This window comes from Phyllobates terribilis, unplaced genomic scaffold, assembly GCF_046119375.1.
Source record: "Phyllobates terribilis strain yellow unplaced genomic scaffold, ASM4611937v1 Scaffold_98__1_contigs__length_5973952, whole genome shotgun sequence".
In the NCBI taxonomy this organism is placed as follows: domain Eukaryota; kingdom Metazoa; phylum Chordata; class Amphibia; order Anura; family Dendrobatidae; genus Phyllobates; species Phyllobates terribilis.
In genome coordinates this window covers 4,218,433-4,238,647 of record NW_027362858.1, presented here as the reverse complement: position 1 = coordinate 4,238,647, position 20,215 = coordinate 4,218,433, and the positions used below count along the sequence as shown (strand labels likewise).

At 42.5% G+C, this 20,215-nt stretch overlaps 1 protein-coding gene across 1 annotated transcript in view; it reads right to left on the bottom strand.

Annotated features, from left to right (window-relative positions):
• Nucleotides 1-1,889: 1,889 nt before the first annotated feature.
• LOC141198626 (uncharacterized) overlaps nt 1,890-20,215 on the bottom strand; it is a 30,057-nt gene continuing 11,731 nt past the window's right edge. The window contains exons 2-6 of the mRNA XM_073663063.1: nt 9,556-9,675; nt 9,052-9,426; nt 8,871-8,968; nt 8,584-8,674; nt 1,890-4,355 (exon numbers count right to left, since the gene is read on the bottom strand). Coding sequence (XP_073519164.1) covers nt 3,415-4,355; nt 8,584-8,674; nt 8,871-8,968; nt 9,052-9,184 — 1,263 coding nt within the window. The 5' untranslated portion in view covers nt 9,185-9,426; nt 9,556-9,675 and the 3' untranslated portion in view covers nt 1,890-3,414. The remainder of the gene's footprint in view (nt 4,356-8,583; nt 8,675-8,870; nt 8,969-9,051; nt 9,427-9,555; nt 9,676-20,215) is intronic.

Here is a 20,215-nt window from a genome sequence, read left to right as displayed (position 1 = left end):
TCGAACATGCTCTTTCACAGATTCCCAGGGCTCTAGGACCTATTACGTCACCAAAAAGATAACTTGTACCTCTAAAGCGGTGGACTATTATGCGACATGCCTGTGTCCTAAAATCTATGTAAGGCTGACAACTAAAGACAAGAATACGTGAACACGTCCTAAGTATTGAAGCGGCGGTAAATGAAACTGATATTTCTACGTTAAAAACTATTCCCAAGCATTTTAGAATACACCATAAGTGTGACGCATCTAAACTTAAACTTCTGGGTATTGACATGATCACCACTAATATTAGGGAAAGTAGAGTGAGCCAACTATTAGCCCAGAAAGAGAGCAGATGGATTTGGACTTTAAAAACACTCCATCCATTGGGCTTGAACGAAAATATTAGTTATGCCCCATTTCTCTGATCACCTATATCCACATTGTTTTAACTTTTTTCTATTTCTTTAGTGTTCCTCCATGAGAGTTCATCGTCTTTTTCTACCAAATATTCATAAAGGCAATACATGGTGATTGGCATGTTTGTATACGTGATATCTCCATTTCTAACCGTCAATGACGTTGTGGACTTCCATTCTGCTATTGGATAACATGGACATAATTGCTGGCGCTGTATTGTCTCTCAAGCTCTGTAACTTTTTTTGTGTGTGCACATTTTTTGTCCATACAGTTATTATTGTATACCTTTCGCATTTACAGATCGATATTTTGAGAGATATTTATTATGCATTTATACTATGATCTCATATAATCATGTTATACTTCATGCTTTTCTTGAAGATATACTTTGTTTTGTGATGGCCAATTAACTTCTCTGACTTATATATAATTGGCTATCGCCTATACCCTTAGATATATATACATATTTGGTCCATGCTATTATTGACAGTTATGCTAGTTTCTTTTTCTCTCCGGTTGTATTTGACTATATGTCTGTGGACTGGGCGGTACGCATGGCTTCACTGTTCTCTGTGGTGTCCTCGTTGGCCGTATTAATGTGCTCTGTGACGCGCGGTCATGTGGATCACCACGTGCTTGCGGCATCATGGATTACATGACGCGGTTGCTGTGGTGTAGCGGTGATTGCCATGCGTCATGCCATGCCCTCCCCACACCCATTGGTGGAGAGACTACCCCCTTTTCTATTGGCTCATAGGCCCTTTTTAAACCCTACCCAACTTCATTGATGCCACCCTCTGACGAAGGCAGCCGTGCCAAAACGCGCGTCAGGGTGAGCGCCATTGAGGAGCGTGTTCACATCCACTGTGGCTGGAAGTATTCTATAGGATTCATGATACTCTCTTTTTGCTGCCGTTCTTTAATCTTTTTTCCTACTTAGGTGCATTTTCTAAGCTTTAATATGTATTAGGATATACTTTTACCCTGTAGCCTAAGAGGTCAGGGCACTGATACCACTTATAAACATCTGCTATAAGCAGATATGATAAGCACCTGCACTTTTATTGAATGCTTCACTGCATTTTAACAATATATTCTTATTTTTGGGAGCCCAATTATGTATTTACATCAGAAAAGAATCATGTTTTTTAACAAATGTCTGAAAAGCAATGTCTAAAGCATTCCAAATGTTATGTTATCATATGTGTCATGTTCGAGATCTGTGTTCTGCTGCTGTGATACCGCAATTTCCTCCGGGATAAAAATAAAGTATATCTTATCTTATATCTTATGTTAATTTGTCTCATGCTCCTCATTAGTGTTCCTCCATTGTTTTACTATTAACTGCCTCTGTTTCTGCAATTCATATTTTTTTCCTGTATAAATTATAATGAATACAATTTTGTAATTAATTCACTATTATATGGGACGCTGACTCAAATTTTTTTCCTCTTGTTTCTTATGTATGGGGGACTATGTGGGGCCCATTATTCTGTATGGAGGACTATGTGGGGCCCATTATACTGTACACTGGTTGTGCGACGACTTTGTCTACATTTTTCATTTTGTTCCTCTGCATGTTTTGAGTTTTTGTTCAAACGTAATTTTCGCAAGTTAACAGATGTCGGCAATATGAAAATCACAACTAAAACCAAATAAAAAAGGGAGAAGTTGATTCAATCTTTGCATTGTGTGCATATGTGTGCCACACTAAGCATGGAGAAAACAGAAAAAGGAGAAGAGAACTGTCTGAGGACTTGAGAACCAAAATTGTTGAAAAATATCAACAATTTCATGGTTATAAGTCCATCTTTAGAGATCCACATTTTCCTTTGTCCAAAGTGCACAGCATAATCAATAAATTTACAACCCATACAGTCAAATATAGTGGAGGTTCAAAGGTGTTTTGGGGTTGCTTTGCTGCCTCTGACTGTGTGCAAGGCATCATGAAATGTGAAGATTAGCAAATGATTTTCTGTCACAATATAGTGCCTAGTGTCAGAAAGCTGGGTTTGTGTCCTAGGTCATGGGTCTTCCAGCATGACAATGACCCCAAACATACTTCAAGAAGCACCCAGAAAATGGATGGAAACAAAGTACTGGAGAGTTCTGACCAGCAATGAGTCTGGGTCTAAATCCCATTGAACACCTGTGGAGCGATCTTAAAATTGCTGTATGGAGAAACATTTTAAAATTTGAGAGTCCTCAGTGGTTGTTACCATCTTTTCAGTTTGCCATTAGTCAATAAGCTTTCAAGACTACTCAGGTCTCTTCATCAGACATAGTATAATACAAAATCTGAAGAGTCACATATTTATACATAACAGGGCACAGGAATAATGCAATAGATAAGACAAGTGATGTGAAGCAGAACTATCAGTTTCGGAAAAGGATAAGCAGTTGTGGCCGTAAAAAAGTGTGGCCACAAGTAGATCTATTCTTTTTTTGTGTGGCGATGAGAATTCATCCTTGTTTTAAGTTTTTGCCTCGTCTCCCCGAAATACAGACCCCCAGTTGGACATTTGGTACATATAATTAAGTAACTACATTATTTGTGGTGCAGCTGAAAGTACCTGGGATCTTGTGGTCCTGATGTGAGTTGGGAATCTTTATCTTGTCCGTGGTCATTATAAATGGACAGGTTTTACATATACATATAGGATGAATTTTATAAGTTTCACCACAAAGGTGAAACTATCCTCCCGGTAAGTTTGCTTTTCCTCCCAGTACCTTTTCATTCTAACAATGATAGGTTTCTAGATTATACTTGTTCCTTTTATTTTTGGTTCTCCTTAGCTTGCCTTCTTTGCCCTATATGAATGTATTTTGGTTTCTCATTCAGGTTTTTCGTATTTTACTTCATACTTCCCTTTCCCCTTGTTGACAGTGTGTTGCAGCCTCCCCTCTGGTTCCTCAGGAGGTATGACAAACTCCTCAACGACTTATTAGGGAGTTAGGTCTGTGGTGGTATTTTTAGTTGTGTAGTTAGGGCCTTTCTTGTCTGTACAGAGACTAGTAAGGTGTAGCTGCGGCATTCTCCCCAGTGTGGGTTCTACGGTGGTTATCAAAATGCTCTTTCAGGTTAAAACATTTCCCACATTTTGAACATGAAAAGGGCTTCTTCCCTGTGTGAATTCTCAGATGTTTGGTAAGATTTGATTTCGCTGTAAAATATTTCCCACATTCTGAACATGAAAATGGCTTCTCTCCTGTGTGAGTTCTCTGATGGTTGATAAGAGTTGATTTCTGTGTAAAACATTTTCCACATTCTGAACATGGAAAAGGCTTGTCCCCTGTGTGAGTTCTCTGATGTATATTAAGATATGATTTCTGTACAAAACATTTCCCACAATCTGAACATGAAAAAGGCTTCTCCACTGTGTGAATTCTCAGATGTTTGGTAAGAGTTGATTTCTCTGTAAAACATTTCCCACATTCTGAACATGAAAAAGGCTTCTCTCCTGTGTGAGTTATCTGATGGTTGATAAGACTTGATTTCTGTGTAAAGTATTTTCCACATTCTGAACATGGAAATGGCTTCTCTCCTGTGTGAGTTCTCTGGTGCCTAGCAAGACTTGTTTTCTGATTAAAACATCTCCCACACTTGGAGCAAGAAAATCTATTCTTCGCTGTGTGAATTTTTTGATGTTTAAGAATAGACTTTTTGAGAGGAAAACTATTTCTATATTCTGAATGTGAAAATGACTTCTTTGCTTTAGGAGCAATTTGTTTTTTAATGCTTATTTTGTGACTTTGATTTTCCTTAGTAGTCGGTAATGAATCAGAAGACAGGACCTGTATCAAAGGATCAGATGACAGATCTTTTCTGTGAAGGGATGATGGTAAATCTGGAGTAATGTCATTCATTTTAATTGTATCCTGTGGGATCTGAAAATTATCTGATTTGAAAATTGAAGATGTCAGCTGTCCCTCTGATCTCCTGGTACAGTCATCTGCCAAGAATAAAACCAATTATTATTTTTTAATAAAAAATACTTGAATTTTATATTTTTGAACAGTTCTACTTAAATTGTCTGTAAAAAAGGCAAGTTATATAAAAAAAAATCACTTATTCACCAGGACAATGACTGTCTAATAGAAAACCTCATAGGATGAAGCAGTGGAGCGTGGTGTTCAACTGTTTGTTCATTCTGTCTCCCAAATATGGAGTTAAAGGCGCAGGCTCTGTCCAGCCACTAAGATTAGGGTTGCTGGAACCAGTAGTACCATCGAGTCTGACAGTATGGGTGTGTGTTCTGTCCAGCTGGATTAATCTGCTCCCTGCTTCAGCCATTTGGAGAGCACCGCACCCTACTAAAGCTGGAAGCATATTGCCGGAAGCTGCCAGATACAGCCTTGTTCTCCTCTGGTTCAGTCCTCTGTGATCAGCTCCCGGCTTGTGTATTTGTTTCCTGTTGTGACCTCGGCCCGTTTACTGACTACTCTTGTGTCTTCTGATTTTGTATTTTCTTTGCCCACCTGGTTCTGACCCGGCTACCTGACTATTCTTCTTCCCATCTCACTCCACAGAACATTAGGTAACACTGTGGCCCAAGCCTAGGGGTCTCTGTGTAAGTTCAGATCCATGTAGAGGGGTTAAAGGATGATGAGCAAAGTAATTTGTGAAATCTGTAAACAGGGTAGATAGTGACAAGCCTGTTCGTGGTGGCCATCTTTTAAGCTTCCAGATGACCAAGACCAGCGCCCCCAATACATTGTGTCTGTGAACTATTCCAGCAAAATCGGCATTCCTAATAGCTAAATGTCGCTCCTTCCCTTCTTAACCTGCCATGTACCCAGACAGTAGTGTACAGCCATATATAGGGGATTGTCAGATTCAAAATAAGTTGGAAAATAATTTGTAAGGTCCATTTGTTTCCTATTATTTTTTGTGAAGAATTCCAAAGTTATCACCACATAAAGTGACACACGTCAGATTTGAAAAATGAGGCCTGATTAGAAACATAAAACTGTCTGCGGGAAGAGGTTAAAGCAGAGGATTACTGAAGTCAAAAACTGTGACTATAGACAATAAAACATCTACTGAAATGATCAAACTCAACAGTCTCCATCAGAGAAAAATGAGTAACTAGTGGTGAAACCTCTCTGGGGTAATTGGAGCATGGGGCTCGGTGGCTCTTGGCAATCTAAACTATCGTAAGGGACAATATTTTCTGTCAGATGAGTTTCAAGAAGAAATATTAGACATTTAAAGTGAACTTTTTATAATAGTGCAGAGATGAGGTGTCTTAAATTTAGATCTCGGGCATTTGGAATAGGCAATGGAGACCTTTTTGAAAGACTACCAGGGAGTTACAGACTCACATAAGTGAGGGAGGCCGATCCAACCACAATGAAACTATCATAGTGAACTTGTGAAATAAAGAAAGAATATATAAATATGTAACATCCCCAGCAACAACATATGTATGAGGGGAGAAATCCAACACTAAACTGGAGTTGCACTCATTTATGGTGGACCATTGGACCTACTATGAGCTCTGACCAGAAGAGTAGAGAAAGTATCAGTGCCTCCCGTTTCAGGAGAGATTCTGCAGTTATCTGAATTTCTTAGGCTTGAAAACATAATGGAATCTATGATTAGTGTTAAGCGAATTTGTTTGGCATTTCAAATTCGGGTTCGTGTTCGGGCGCATCCGATTTTTTTGCGCGAACAAGCCGGAAACCCGAACATGAACCCGAATTTGAAATGCCGAACAAATTCGCTCAATACTATTTATGATGTGAAGTGAATCCATGAAACCAGGGATTGAGCCATGCCAACACATCTCCTGCAGTCGTGAATAAATGTATATTACAGCCATCAGCCACGCACAGCTTAGAGATACAGTTATATGAAAAAGTTTGGGCACCCCTATTAATCTTAAGCTTAATGTTTTATAAAAATTGGTGTTTTTGCAACAGCTATTTCAGTTTGATATATGTAATAACTGTTGGACACAGTAATGTTTCTGCCTTGAAATGAGGTTTATTGTACTAACAGAAAATGTGCAATCTGCATTCAAACAAAATTTGACAGGTGCATAAGTATGGGCACCCTTATCATTTTCTTGTTTTAAATACTCCTACCTACTTTTTACTGACGTACTAAAGCACTTATTTTGGTTTTGTAACCTCATTGAGCTTTGAACTTCATAGCCAGGTGTATGCAATCATGAGAAAAGCTACTTAAAGTGGCCACTTGCAAGTTGTTCTCCTGTTTGAATCTCCTCTGAAGAGTGGCATCATGGGCTCCTCAAAACAACTGTCAAATGATCTGAAAACAAAGATTATTCAACATAGTTGTTCAGGGGAAGGATACAAAAAGCTGTCTCAGAGATTTCACTTATCAGTTTCCACTGTGAGGAACATAGTAAGGAAATGGAAGAACACAGGAACAGTTCTTGTTAAGGCCAGAAGTGGCAGGCCAAGAAAAACATCAGAAAGGCAGAGAAGAAGAATGGTGAGATCAGTCAAGGACAATCCTCAAACCACCTCCAGAGAGCAGCAGCATCAACTTGCTGCAGATGGTGTCACTGTGCATCGGTCAACTATACAATGCACTTTGCACAAGGAGAAGCTGTATGGGAGAGTGATGCGAAAGAAACCGTTTCTGCAAGCACGCCACAAACAGAGTCGGCTGAGGTATGCAAAAGAACATTTGGAGAAGCCAATTTCTTTTTGGAAGAAGGTCCTGTGGACTGATGAAACCAAGATTGAGTTGTTTGGTCATACAAAAAGGCTTTATGCATGGCGGCAAAAAAACACAGCATTCCAAGAAAAACACTTGCTACCCACAGTAAAATTTGGTGGTGGGTCCATCATGCTTTGGGGCTGTGTGTGCCAATGCCGGCACCGGGAATCTTGTTAAAAGTTGAGGGACGCATGGATTCCACTCAGTATCAGCAGATTCTTGACAATAATGTTCAAGAATCAGTGATAAAGTTGAAGTTACGCAGGGGATGGATCTTTCAGCAAGATAATGATCCAAAACACCGCTCCAAATCTACTCAGGCATTCATGCAGAGGAACAATTACAATGTTCTGGAATGGCCATCCCAGTCTCCAGACCTGAATATCATTGAACATCTGTGGGATCATTTGAAGAGGGCTGTCCATGCTCGGCAACCATCAAACTTAACTGAACTGGAATTGTTTTGTAAAGAGGAATGGTCAAAAATACCTTCATCCAGGATCCAGGAACTCATTAAAAGCTACAGTAAGTGACTAGAGGCTGTTATTTTTGCAAAAGGAGGATCTACTAAATATTAATGTCACTTTTCTGGTGAGGTGCCCATACTTATGCACCTGTCAAATTTTGTTTGAATGCAGATTGCACATTTTCTGTTAGTACAATAAACCTCATTTGAAGGCATAAACATTACTGTGTCCAACAGTTATTACACATATCAAACTGAAATAGCTGTTGCAAAAACACAAATTTTTATAAAACATTAAGCTTAAGATTAATAGGGGTGCCCAAACTTTTTCATATAACTGTATATCATGGCACAGGTGTAATGTTTTCTGTATAGTTTATCACAATCCTGCTTGAAGTTAGCTGGTTTTAAAAGAAATTGAAAAGTCAGAATAAAGGGAAACTCTGTTGTTATTGTACAGAAATTCACACTTGGCCTCACTGCACATTTAATGTTATCGATGAAAAAAAGTGAAGTTTGACCAGAAAAACTGGACCTGGTCTTGTAGGGACCATATGAGGACATTCAGCAGCACAGAAGGGAGAGAAGGTAGATTCATCCAATAAGATATCAGGGATCTAGGAAGCCAACAGCATCATTACCCTCCGTTTCCTCTTACAGGTCCATTATAATATAATGTAATATAATATAATATAATATTCTTCAAGTGATTTTCTAACTTGTCAGCACATTCTACGTACGCTGTCATTATGCTTTGTAGTTTACAGATCAGGGCAGGTAACGGTCAGCGTCTACTAATCCCAGGGGGTAGGTGGATCCTCCAGGTTGTAAGTTCTATAGAAAAGGGCTTTCCCAATTCACAAAGTAATTTGAATATTTTCGGACGAAGAATTTTGTGGTCTAGCGACAAAATGGTGATCACGCGATTGTGATACGGCCGGACTACACCACCGATAAAGCAGCCACAGCTGGAGACTGAGAAGAATCTGTGACTTCTCTGCATTTAGTGGTTACTACTCACCTGGGTAGTCATATGTAGGAGTCTCCTCTTTACAACGCTCATCACCCCTCACGTATGTCTCTGGAGTATTAATATGGGTCAGATCTTCACCCTGAGACAAATGTTATAAAAGTCACAGAGAGATGGAGAAGTCACATCTATGATCAGCTCTAATCCTGCCATCTCCACTGTTCTCATAACACAAATATAAAACATAATAATGATGGCTAAAACAAAACTGAAGATATGACCTTTACAGCCGTCTACACATTATAGGGGAAATCTCATGACATCTTCTCTCTATCTACCTGATGATCCTGAGGAACATTGAGATCTTCGTGTTTACAGTCCTGTGGAAGAAGAGGACGGGGACATCTCTCCGGTGTTGTCCTCTTACTGGATAGATCTGAAGGAAACACATACAGGGACTGAATTCATTCTTTACATACAGATAATTATAGGCCGTGTGTATTTAGTCCTGTCTATTACCTGGAGATGTGAGGGGCTGTGGAACCTCCATCATGATGTCCTTGTACAGATGTTTGTGTCTTTCTAAATATTCCCACTCCTCCATGGAGAAGTAGACAGCGACATCCTGACACCTTATAGGAACCTGACACATACAATGATACCATCATCCCCCCAATCCCTTCATAGCGTTACGGTATAATGTCCCAGCAATGTCACCTCTCCAGTCAGCAGCTCAATCATCTTGTAGGTGAGTTCTACGATCTTCTGGTCATTGATGTCCTCATGTATCAGGGGGTGAGGTGGAGGTCTCGTGATTGGGCTTAGGGGTCTTTCCCATCCCTCAGACACATGGACCTGACAGCGCTCACTAGAGGTCTTCACTAATATGTAATCCTGGTTATGGAAAGACATATAAATAAATCTCACTACAGACATTTCCAGAGTCCTCACCTCTCCAGTTCTGTCCATCTGTTATTCCCATAGATAAGAATGATGTAATGTGATGTCATCAGAATTTCTCACCTCTCCAGTAAGCCGGAAGAGGATCTCTAGGGTGAGGTGGAATATCCTCTCCACCATCTTGTCCATCATTTTCCTGGATAAATCACGATCTTCACTGAGAGGATCCGGTATTCTAGAGATCTGAATAAGAAAAAGATAAGCTGATAGAACATCATAAAAATCCTGTGTAATAATACAATTGTTGGAGATACTAAGGGGAAATGTGGCGCCCCTGAGGGTTCGGTCGCCACAGGGGTACTGCATCTCAACCAGAGGTGTGGTACCTCACTCTCAGGTAAGGAAGGAGTACGGCTCAGGACCCTAACATCAGCATCCAACACACACCACTCCAAGCAGCAAAGGGGGGCAATATGCCTCTGAATCCTTGCTGAGCCCTCCCCCTGGCTGGAGTGGGGAGAACCCAGAGAGGGGGGGACCAAGTAGTGGGTGTAGGTGGAGGAAGAAGATCAGGGGAGCACTTCCATAGGAGTATATAGAGGGAAGCCATCTTAGAGTAGAGAGTTGTTGGAGAGGAGAAGTGAAAGGAGCAGGGGCTCTTTAGGTGCTCTGCTCCAGAGGTGGGCCTAGCCTGTGAGACCCAGGACAGAAGGAGAGAGGAGAGAAAGCGGGAGGCTCCAGGCACAGAGAAGAAAGGATCCCAGGGGTACGGGCAGTGCTGGAGGCCACCCGTACGCCCGCGTCTACCAGGAGGTGGAGGGGTCAGGCCATCAAAAGGGAACCGGTCCATCAACTAGTAAAAGAATCCTAGTCTTAACTAGAAACCGGAGGCTTCTGTACTTTCAAGGTGCAGTTGCCACAAGTCCACATCAGTCACACCGAGTAGGTAGCCACATAGGACCCAGGGGACGGAACAGATGTCACCCGCCAAGGCCCGAGGGTACCGGATTGGAGTCACTAGATGTGAGGTGCAGGGAAAAGGCCAGAGAAGAGAACACACCGAAGGGGGGCCTGCTAAGTACTCTGGAGCTACTTGGGGGTAGCCCGAGCCCCTCACTGAGTAAACACAGGACGACGTGGGAAGTTATGATCTGCAGTTGTAACTTGGAGTGCAATAACCGTGAGAAAAGACCCTGGGACAGCACCACGCTGGCTCTGTGTTTATTACTGCGCCATCAATCCCTGCACTATAGCCCCCAACATCAGCTATAACACCAACACTGCCCTGAAGCTAACTCTACCTGTGGAGAGTCTCACCATCCCTGCTGCTACAACATCAGCTTCAGAGGACTGTTCCGCAGCAGCGGCTCCCCTTAGCAACATTCCACAGGTGGCGTCACGAACTCTAATAATAAACTATAAAACCCCTATAAATACCCCTTTTATCGACCGCCCTGGGTCACGGACCGGGTCACCGCCACTGTGACATCACCCGCAGCATCTACCGGCCCGGCACCGAGTACCCCACGGCCCAGGGGGCACATCGCAGAAACATATGAGGAGATTTATTTTTTTACAGTATTTAGTTTTTTCTTTACATCTAATAATAAAACCTTTATATTTTAGGCGACAGACAACAAGCAATTTCTTCCTCTGAGTCTGCAGCTGAATACGTTTCTCAGACTCACCTTCCATAAAGCTAATTCTCGTCTCATTTTCCGACACTGGAATTGGAATTAGCAATACTACAGGAGATATTCATTACACAAGAGAAATAACTACTTCATGATGAGGCAATATCTTCTACTACGGATCTAAAACCATATTTGGCCACAGTCCGTCACTGACTACATCACCACCGGCTGTCTATATGAATGTTTCCCGTCTTCCCCGAACTGTAATCTTCCATCAAGTTAGATCTCATGTCTGATTCACATACAGAAGTTTGAGGATTTTATAAAAGCTGTTTTGTTTGCACAAACACCGCAGACAGAAATTATTTGATACTAAAGTCTACATGTACAGTGTATTATGGGGTTTATTTCTGGCCTTAGGCTTTCCTATATTACAAGAAAAAGCAGATATTAAAATGTTTCAAAAGAAAATTGTCACCAACAATTCTTGTAAAAGAAAAAGCATGCAAAAAGCAGAAGATATGAATAAAGAGAAAATTTCAGCATTCCATATGTTACCTTTTAACGCCTCCATAAACATTAGACTAAAGTTGCATGGAAGCACTGATTTTGGTCGACTATATAATGTATTTGGGGGCCTCCCTACAGATGCAGTCAGTCATACGAATCACAGGAAAGCTGGAATATGTGTGTATGGGGGAGTCTGGAGAGATAGCCGCCTGCCAAATGACGGTTCAGCCAACACGTATCTCATGTGTATGGGGCTGTTACTATTGCACATGCAGTGATAATACACGGCACTACAGTAGTACAGTGCATCACCTGAGCAATCAGAGGCTTCTGTGTTATATGATCGCATTAATGAGAGTTGTTTAAAGTTTATAAAAAAGATTAAAAAAAAGTTTTAAAGTGAAAATATCACAGTTTTAGCAAAAATAAATATTCGTCATTATAGGGAAAACATGGATATAATGGTAAAATGGAGAGGGAGGTCAGCTCACTGTTTATTCAATGTATCTTGTCTGAAGATCACCGCATGGAGCCGCCCTGGTCAGGGACTGTGAAGACCCGGGGTCTTCCGTGGGCGTAACGTTACTCAAACACAGGGTGAGGGTAAAACAGTGTGCAATACTTTATTATCCACAAAGCGGACAATAAACACACAGAACAGTCCCAGCAAATACCCAAGATGGTACAACATACACAGTCTCACCCTTCATTCTCCACCCACCTGGGACAGAACAGCTGCGACTTTGGAAATCTTCCAGGGCCGACTACCTCCACCAGTGGCCTCCCACTTCTGGCGGGCCCCCACAGAGAGAAGGTAGCGGCAAGCTTAGGAAGCCAACAGTCCATCGGGGTACAAGACCAGGAGACCCGATGGTCCCATCCTGGCCTCTTCGAGAGTTTTCATGGGGCCAGGCGACCGGTGGGTGCCTCCTGGCAACTCCAAATGTCTCCATGGGTTCTAGGCGACAGGTGGGTCCCTCCTAGCAACCCCAAAACAACATATCCATGAGGCCAATTGACTTTTTCGTCCTCTCCTGGACTCCCCAAAAGTATCCATGGTCTCTCTGATGGTTAATGGAGCAGATCTGAACCTTTTCAGTCAGGGCCAATACCCTTAGACTAGAATCATGTAGAATACAAATCTGTGTCTCTTTAGATGCCATACAATCTATCTACTTTCCTGAAGGATGTCTCCCATTCTCCTTCCAAAGTCCTTCTGATGTTTCTTGATTCTCTGTCCCAAGTCTCATTCTGTCTACAGCACTACAGACATCCTTGTTTATATTTACATCTGTGTGAGGTCATCAGGCCCAGGTAAAAGAGGTAAAGGTGCAGGGATCACCTATCATTGTTTGAGCTAACCTATTTACATAGTTGGTATCACAGGGGTTGTTGTAAATAAACTTTCAGCTGACTCAGTACAATTTGTCGTTAGCATAGTAAACATGATTGTTTCCATACGAATAGAATTCAGCATTCAGGGTTATACAAATACCTTATTGATCAGCAAGAGAAATACAAATACATTTGTAAGGCTGGGTGCCCACGTTGCGTATTTCAAGCGTTTATGCTGCGGAATTTCCGCAGCATAAACGCTTGGTAATCCGCACCCCATGGTCCCCAAGGGGATTCCGCATGTTCTATGCACATGCTGCGGATTTTTCCGCAGCGTTTATGCTGCGTACAAAAATCCGCAGCATGTCATTTAATTTTGCGGAAGCGCAGCGGAACTCCCGCCATTGACTTGCATTGAGAAGCATAGAAACCGCGACTGTACATTTTTACAAGCGGCTTCTATGCGTCTCTATGTGCGGATGGTACCCAGTTCTGGAGGAGAGAAGACTCTCATCCAGACCTGGGTACCATTCTACCTGTAAAAAAAGAATAAAATAACAAATAAAGTTTATATTCACCTTTCCGAAGGCTTCTCTCTGAATGCCGGCATCGCTTGAGGACCTGCGGTGACGTCACAGTCATGTGACTGCAGGCCCTTCACCGCTCTGTCTCGCGATATGCCGGCATCCAGGAAGCAGAGAGGAACGAGCGCTGCAGCCACGCTGGGGCATCGGGGGTGAGTATAGCTTTATTTGTTTTAATTTTTACGGTTCACACTGTATAAATCCATGCTGTTTGCATGGATTTATACAGTGTGACCTAGTTGTCACAAGCACTTTCCAAGTGATGCTATCGCCTGGAAAGCGCTTGTCAATCTGCATGCGGAAACGCATGTGAATCCGCATGAGGATCCGCATGTATTCTGCAGGAAAAACGCATGCACAATCTGCATGCGTTTTTTCAGCCAGGGAGATGCAGAAATTTTCTGCTTCATTTCTGCATCGTGGGCACATAGCCTAAGTCAACACAACACGATAGTGTATTTCTCTTGACTTAACAAATCTAATCGTATGGCTTATTAAGATTTTACTCTGTATCGTCACAGGGACATTTCAAGGTTCAAGTAGAGAGAGGAGGAGAGATGGATTCTCCAGCATTGTCTATATTGTTAAAACCTCACATTTTTTGCAAATTCATAAAAACTGTTGTGATGGCATACCACCAAGTGCCGACATAGGAAACCAATGCTTATTCCTGATTTGTAACATGTGGGTCTCTGTGATACTTTTATATTTTTCCCTTTGGAACGCCTGAGTTTCTGTTGATTACAGAGTACTTCTCAGACAATTTAACCCTGTATTGTATGGAAGAAAATGGTAAAACATGTAAGGAGCTGCCCACCTACTAAAGATTATGATATTTTTCCAGAACGGACGACCATTTTCGTCAATATTATTATAGTGTGTTATTAGTGATTTACTTGTTATGTTTTATATAGTTCTGCATACTTGTCAGTATGTAAAGCCCCCGTCTCACATACCGAGATCGCTGCTGTGTCACGGTTTTGGTGACGCAACAGCGACCTCACCAGCGATGTCGCTATGTGTGAGACTTTGCAACGATCAGGCCCCTGCTGTGAGGTCGCTGATCGCTGCAAAGTGTCCTGGACCATTTTTTGGTCGTTGCCCTCCCGCTGGTCAGCACACATCGCTGTGTGTGACCAGCGGGAGCAGCGATCAGGCTGGTAACTATGGTAAACATCGGGTTACTAGGGGCACATGCGCACCTAGTAACAAGCTGTTTATCATGGTTACGAGCCTGCTAAAATGAGCGGTAACCTCCCGCTCACTGTAGCAGAGTGGTAACCATGATAAACAACGGGTTACTAGGAGCGCGTGTGCCCCTAGTAGCCCGATGCTTACCATAGTTACCAGCCTGCTCCTGCTTCAGCAGGCTGGTAACCAGGAGCAGGGCATTGTGGAATGATTTTTTCCACGATGTCGCTGCTGCCCTGATCGTTGGTGAGCCTGCCTGTTTGACAGCTCACCAGCGACCACATAGCGACTCAGCAACGATCCCTGACAGGTCGTATCGTTGTCGGGATCGTTGCAGCGTCGCTAAGGGCCCCGTCACACTAAGCGATGCAGCAGCGATCCCGACAACGATATGACCTGTCAGGGATCGTTGCTGCATCGCTAATACATCGCTGGTGAGCTGTCAAACAGGCAGAATCACCAGCGATCAGGGGAGCAGCGATATCGTGGAAAGAATCGTTCCACGATGTCCTGCTCCCATTACCAGCCTGCTGCAAGCAGGAGCAGGCTGGTAACTATGGTAAACATCGGGTTACTAAGTGCGCGTGTGCCCCTAGTAACCCGCTGTTTACCATGGATACCACTCTGCTACGGTGCGCGGGAGCCTCCGCGCACCGTAGCAGAGTGGTATCCATGGTAAACAGCGGGTTACTAAGTGCGCGCGTGCCCCTAGTAACCCGATGTTTACCATAGTTACCAGCCAGATCGTTGGTCCCGCTGGTCACACACAGCGATGTGTGCTGGCCAGCAGGAGGCCAACGACCAAAAAATGGTCCAGGACACTTTGCAACGATCAGCGACCTCACAGCAGGGGCCTGATCGTTGCAAAGTGTCACACATAGCGACATCGCTGGTGAGGTCGCTGGTGAGTCACCAAAACCGTGACACAGCAGCGATCTCGCTAGCGATATCGCTATGTGAGACGGGGGCTTTAGTGTGACGGGGCCTTAAGAGTCATTTGTAAAATGTTCAGCATTCCACTAATCTCATCTTTATCTCAAGAGTCCATTGTTCCAACAGCCAATAATCTCATTAGGAGAGTGTAGACTGTAGACACAGTGTAGCTGTCACCACAGGGGGTCTTACAAGCAGTCTCAAATGAAGGCTTCTAGAATATTCATCATTGCTTTAGCGAACAGTAAATGCTTAAGGGAAAGGGTGTCATCACTTCCGAGCTGGGAAGGGGCTGACCCCAGAGAAGGAGAGGAGAGACATGTTTTAGCTTTGGGAGTTGGTGAAAGGATGTAAGAGGGTTAGGATCTGTGGCTCTGGAGCTGGTGGATGGATGGCTTATGGAGTGTTGAAGATTTGTTATCAACTAAAGTGGATAAACGTGCTTCAGTTGTGGATATGTCATTTGGATTTAACCTCTATTGAAGGACTGCGGCTACTGGATACCTGTGCTTTCATCTGTCGTCTAGAGGATCATGGATTGTGGCTACAGACTATACTGGCTGGAGATACGAAATCTGTGGGCTAACCAAAAGATGGGAGACAGTGGGCATCACCTGATACAAAGCCAGGGGAACTACTGATCCCAGGTTGAGAACTTAAGGACTGAGAGAACTGTATTTTGGGCCATTTACCTGGAATTGCTGCATTTTCCATGGCTGTGATTAATAAAATATTGTTGCATCGTTAACCTGCCTAGGTGATTACATACAACCCACAATCTCAGATCTCTACAATACACACATACAACTCATGCATGAGACATTCAATAAAATCACTGGAAGTCAAAGACAAATACAATTAATTGTACTGTAATATTAATCCTGTCCGATGTTCATTCCCTGTGGGGCTCTAGTGTGTAAATTAAATATCAAATATGACTTTCTATTTAAGATTTTTCTTTTCATATCTCCACCTCTTAATGGTTTATAAACCTTTTCTATTCCTAATATCTGAAGGATCTGATATCCCCTTTATGTTTTTATGAAAAGCGTCTTGAAACCACAGACAGGTTTAATGCTGTGGGATTGATTGCGTCAGATAAATGTCTTCTAATACATGTTTATAGTGGATCAGACGTGAATCCCACATATTGTAATTAACTCTCTATACACTCTATTAAACAGATGACCCCTATAGTGTTACAATTGATGAAACTGTGTATTGCAAATTGCTGTCCCGTTAGGTTTTCTTCAAATGTGTCGGCTTTATTAACATAGTTGCATGCTTTACAGGACGTATGTCCACATTTAAAAAAATCCTTAGGCTGTGTGCCCACTATGTGTTTTTCAAGCGTTTTTGATGCGGATTAACCGCAGCGTAAATGCTTGCAAAACGCTTGGTAATCCGTGCCCCATGATCCCCACTGAAAATCTGCATGTTCTGTGCCCATGCTGCGGAATTTTCCACAGTGGATTTTCCTTGCGGGCAAATCAGCAGCATGTCCATTATTTGTGCATTTCTGCATGCGGATTTGAGGTCCCAACGCACTTGAAAGACGCAAGTCAAATCCGCAAGTAAAAACGCTGCAAAAACACATGTAAAATCAGCAAGTGTTTTTGACTGCCAAGACCATGCAGAAATTTTCTGCTTCATTTCTGCATTGTGGGCACATACCCTTTGGCTATGTGCCCACGATGCAGAAAAGCTCCAGATTTTTCATAAGCGTTTCTGCATCTTCCTGGCAGGAAAAACGCATGCGGATTTTACATGTGTTTTTCCTGCCAGGGACAAGCGGAAGTGAAGCATTATTGCATGCATTTCCGCATGCGGGTTGTCAAGTGCTTTCCAAGCGATTTTAGCATCACTTGGAAAGTGCTTGACAACTTGGTCACACTACAGTGCTGGCCAAAAGTATTGGCACCCCTGCAATTCTGTCAGATAATACTCAGTTTCTTCCTGAAAATGATTGCAATCACAAATTCTTTGGTGGTATTCTCTTCATTTAATTTGTCTTCAATGAAAAAAAACACAAAAAGAATTGTCCTAAAGCCAAATTGGATATAATTCCACACCAAACCTAAAAAAGGGGGTGGACAAAAGTATTGGCACCCTTTGAAAAATCATGTGATGCTTCTCTAATTCGTGTAATTAACAGCAACTGTAAATTACCTGTGGCACCTAACAAGTGTTGGCAATAACTAACTCACACTTGCAGCCAGTTAACATGGGTTAAAGTTGACTCAACCTCTGTCCTGTGTCCTTGTGTGTACCACATTGAGCATGGAGAAAAGAAAGAAGACCAAAGAACTGTCTGAGGACTTGAAAAACCAAATTATGAGGAAGCATGAGCAATCTCAAGGCTACAAGTCCATCTCCAAAGACCTGAATGTTCCTGTGTCTTCCGTGCGCAGTGTCATCAAGAAGTTTAAAGCCCATGGCACTGTGACTAACCTCCCTAGATGTGGACGGAAAAGAAAAATTTATGAGAGATTTCAACGCAAGATTGTGCGGATGGTGGATAAAGAACCTCGACTAACATCCAAACAAGTTCAAGCTGCCCTGCAGTCCGAGGGTACAACAGTGTCAACCCGTACTATCCGTCGACGTCTGAATGAAAAGGGACTGTATGGTAGGATACCCAGGAAGACCCCACTTCTTACCCCAAGACATAAAAAAGCCAGGCTGGAGTTTGCCAAAACTTACCTGAGAAAGCCTAAAACATTTTGGAAGAATGTTCTCTGGTCAGATGAGACAAAAGTAGAGCTTTTTGGGAAAAAGCATCAACATAGAGTGTACAGGGAAAAAAAAAGAGGCATTCAAAGAAAAGAACACGGTCCCTACAGTCAAACATGGCGGAGGTTCCCTGATGTTTTGGGGTTGCTTTGCTGCCTCTGGCACTGGACTGCTTGACCGTGTGCATGGCATTATGAAGTCTGAAGACTAGCAACAAATTTTGCAGCATAAGGTAGGGCCCAGTGTGAGAAAGCGGGGTCTCCCTCAGAGGTCATGGGTCTTCCAGCAGGACAATCACCCAAAACACACTTCCAAAAGCACTATAAAATGGTTTGAGAGAAAGCACTGGAGACTTCTAAGGTGGCCAGCAGTGAGTCCAGACCTAAATCCCATAGAACACCTGTGGAGAGATCTCAAAATGGCAGTTTGGAGAAGGCACCCTTCAAATATCAGGGACCTGGAGCAGTTTGCCAAAGAAGAATGGTCTACAATTCCAACAGAGCATTGTAAGAAACTCATTGATGGTTACCGGAAGCAGTTGTTCGCAGTTAATTAGCTAAAGGTTGTGCAACCAAGTATTAGGCTGAGGGTGTCAATACTTTTGTCTGGCCCATTTTTTGAGTTTTGTGTGAAATGATCAATGATTTGATTTTTGCTTCATTCTCTTTTGTGTTTATTCCTTGCAAGCAAATTAAATGAAGAGAATAATACCAAAGAATTTGTGATTGCAATCATTTTCAGGAAGAAACTGAGTATTATCTGACAGAATTGCAGGGGTGCCAATACTTTTGGCCAGCACTGTATACAAATCCATGCAACCGGCATATATAGTGTGACCGAAAGAATGGTAAAAAATAAATATTATACTTACCTTCTGATGGCCCCCGGTGTCTTTATCCGATGCGTCCTGGCTTGCCAGTAGCTCGCGGTGGACTAAAAGGACCTGCCATGACGTCATTTAGTCATGTGACGGGTCACGCGACCCGTCACATGACTAAATGACGTCATGGTAAGTCCTTTTAAGACCATTGCGAGCTGCCGGCAAGCCAAGACGGATTGCTATGGAGACCAAGGGCCATGAGAAGGTAAGTATAATGTATATTTTTTATTTTATTCTTTTTTTTTTACAGGTACTATGGTACCCGTGTCCGGAGAAGAGTCTCCTCTTCTCCAAACCCGGGTACCATCCGCACATTGAACCGCATGGTATCCGCATCTGCAGATGCAGTGATGCGGATGTCTTGTGTTCCAATGCAAGTCAATGGTGGCAAAAACGAAGCGATTCCGCAAAATAATTGATAGTGCTGCGGATTTTTCCGCAATGATAATCCGCAGCGGAAATTTTCGCAGCATGTGCACAGCACATGCGGATTATCTTTGGGGAACATGGCAGACCTTCTACCAAGCGTTTTTTAAGCGCTTCTGCAGCGGAACTGCCGCTACGGAAACGCTTAAAAAACGCATAGTGGGCACACAGCCTTATAGGATAAACAAGTCACGTTGCGTTTGATATTTGTTTCTTGAAAAAAACTCAGTGAAAGTTTTCCGCCTAGTGTAGAAGACTTTTGGGATGCAAAACTCGAACAAAATATGCAAAAGAATTTACAAAGTCTGGAGGATGGATCTCAGACATCAAAAAAACTAAGTTTGAAAGAGATATTAAAGACTACGAGTCAAATTCAATTTACACATGGAAATGAAACAAACCAAGAGCTTCTGTTTTGAAATACAGATCACACAATAAATTCTAAAGAAATAGAGGAGAGCGGAGGTCAGCTTCACAAATCCTAATGTGTCCATGGGTTCCTCTAATTATAATTCTCTGAGGACTTATCTGATGCATCAGTGGGATCAACTAAAGAC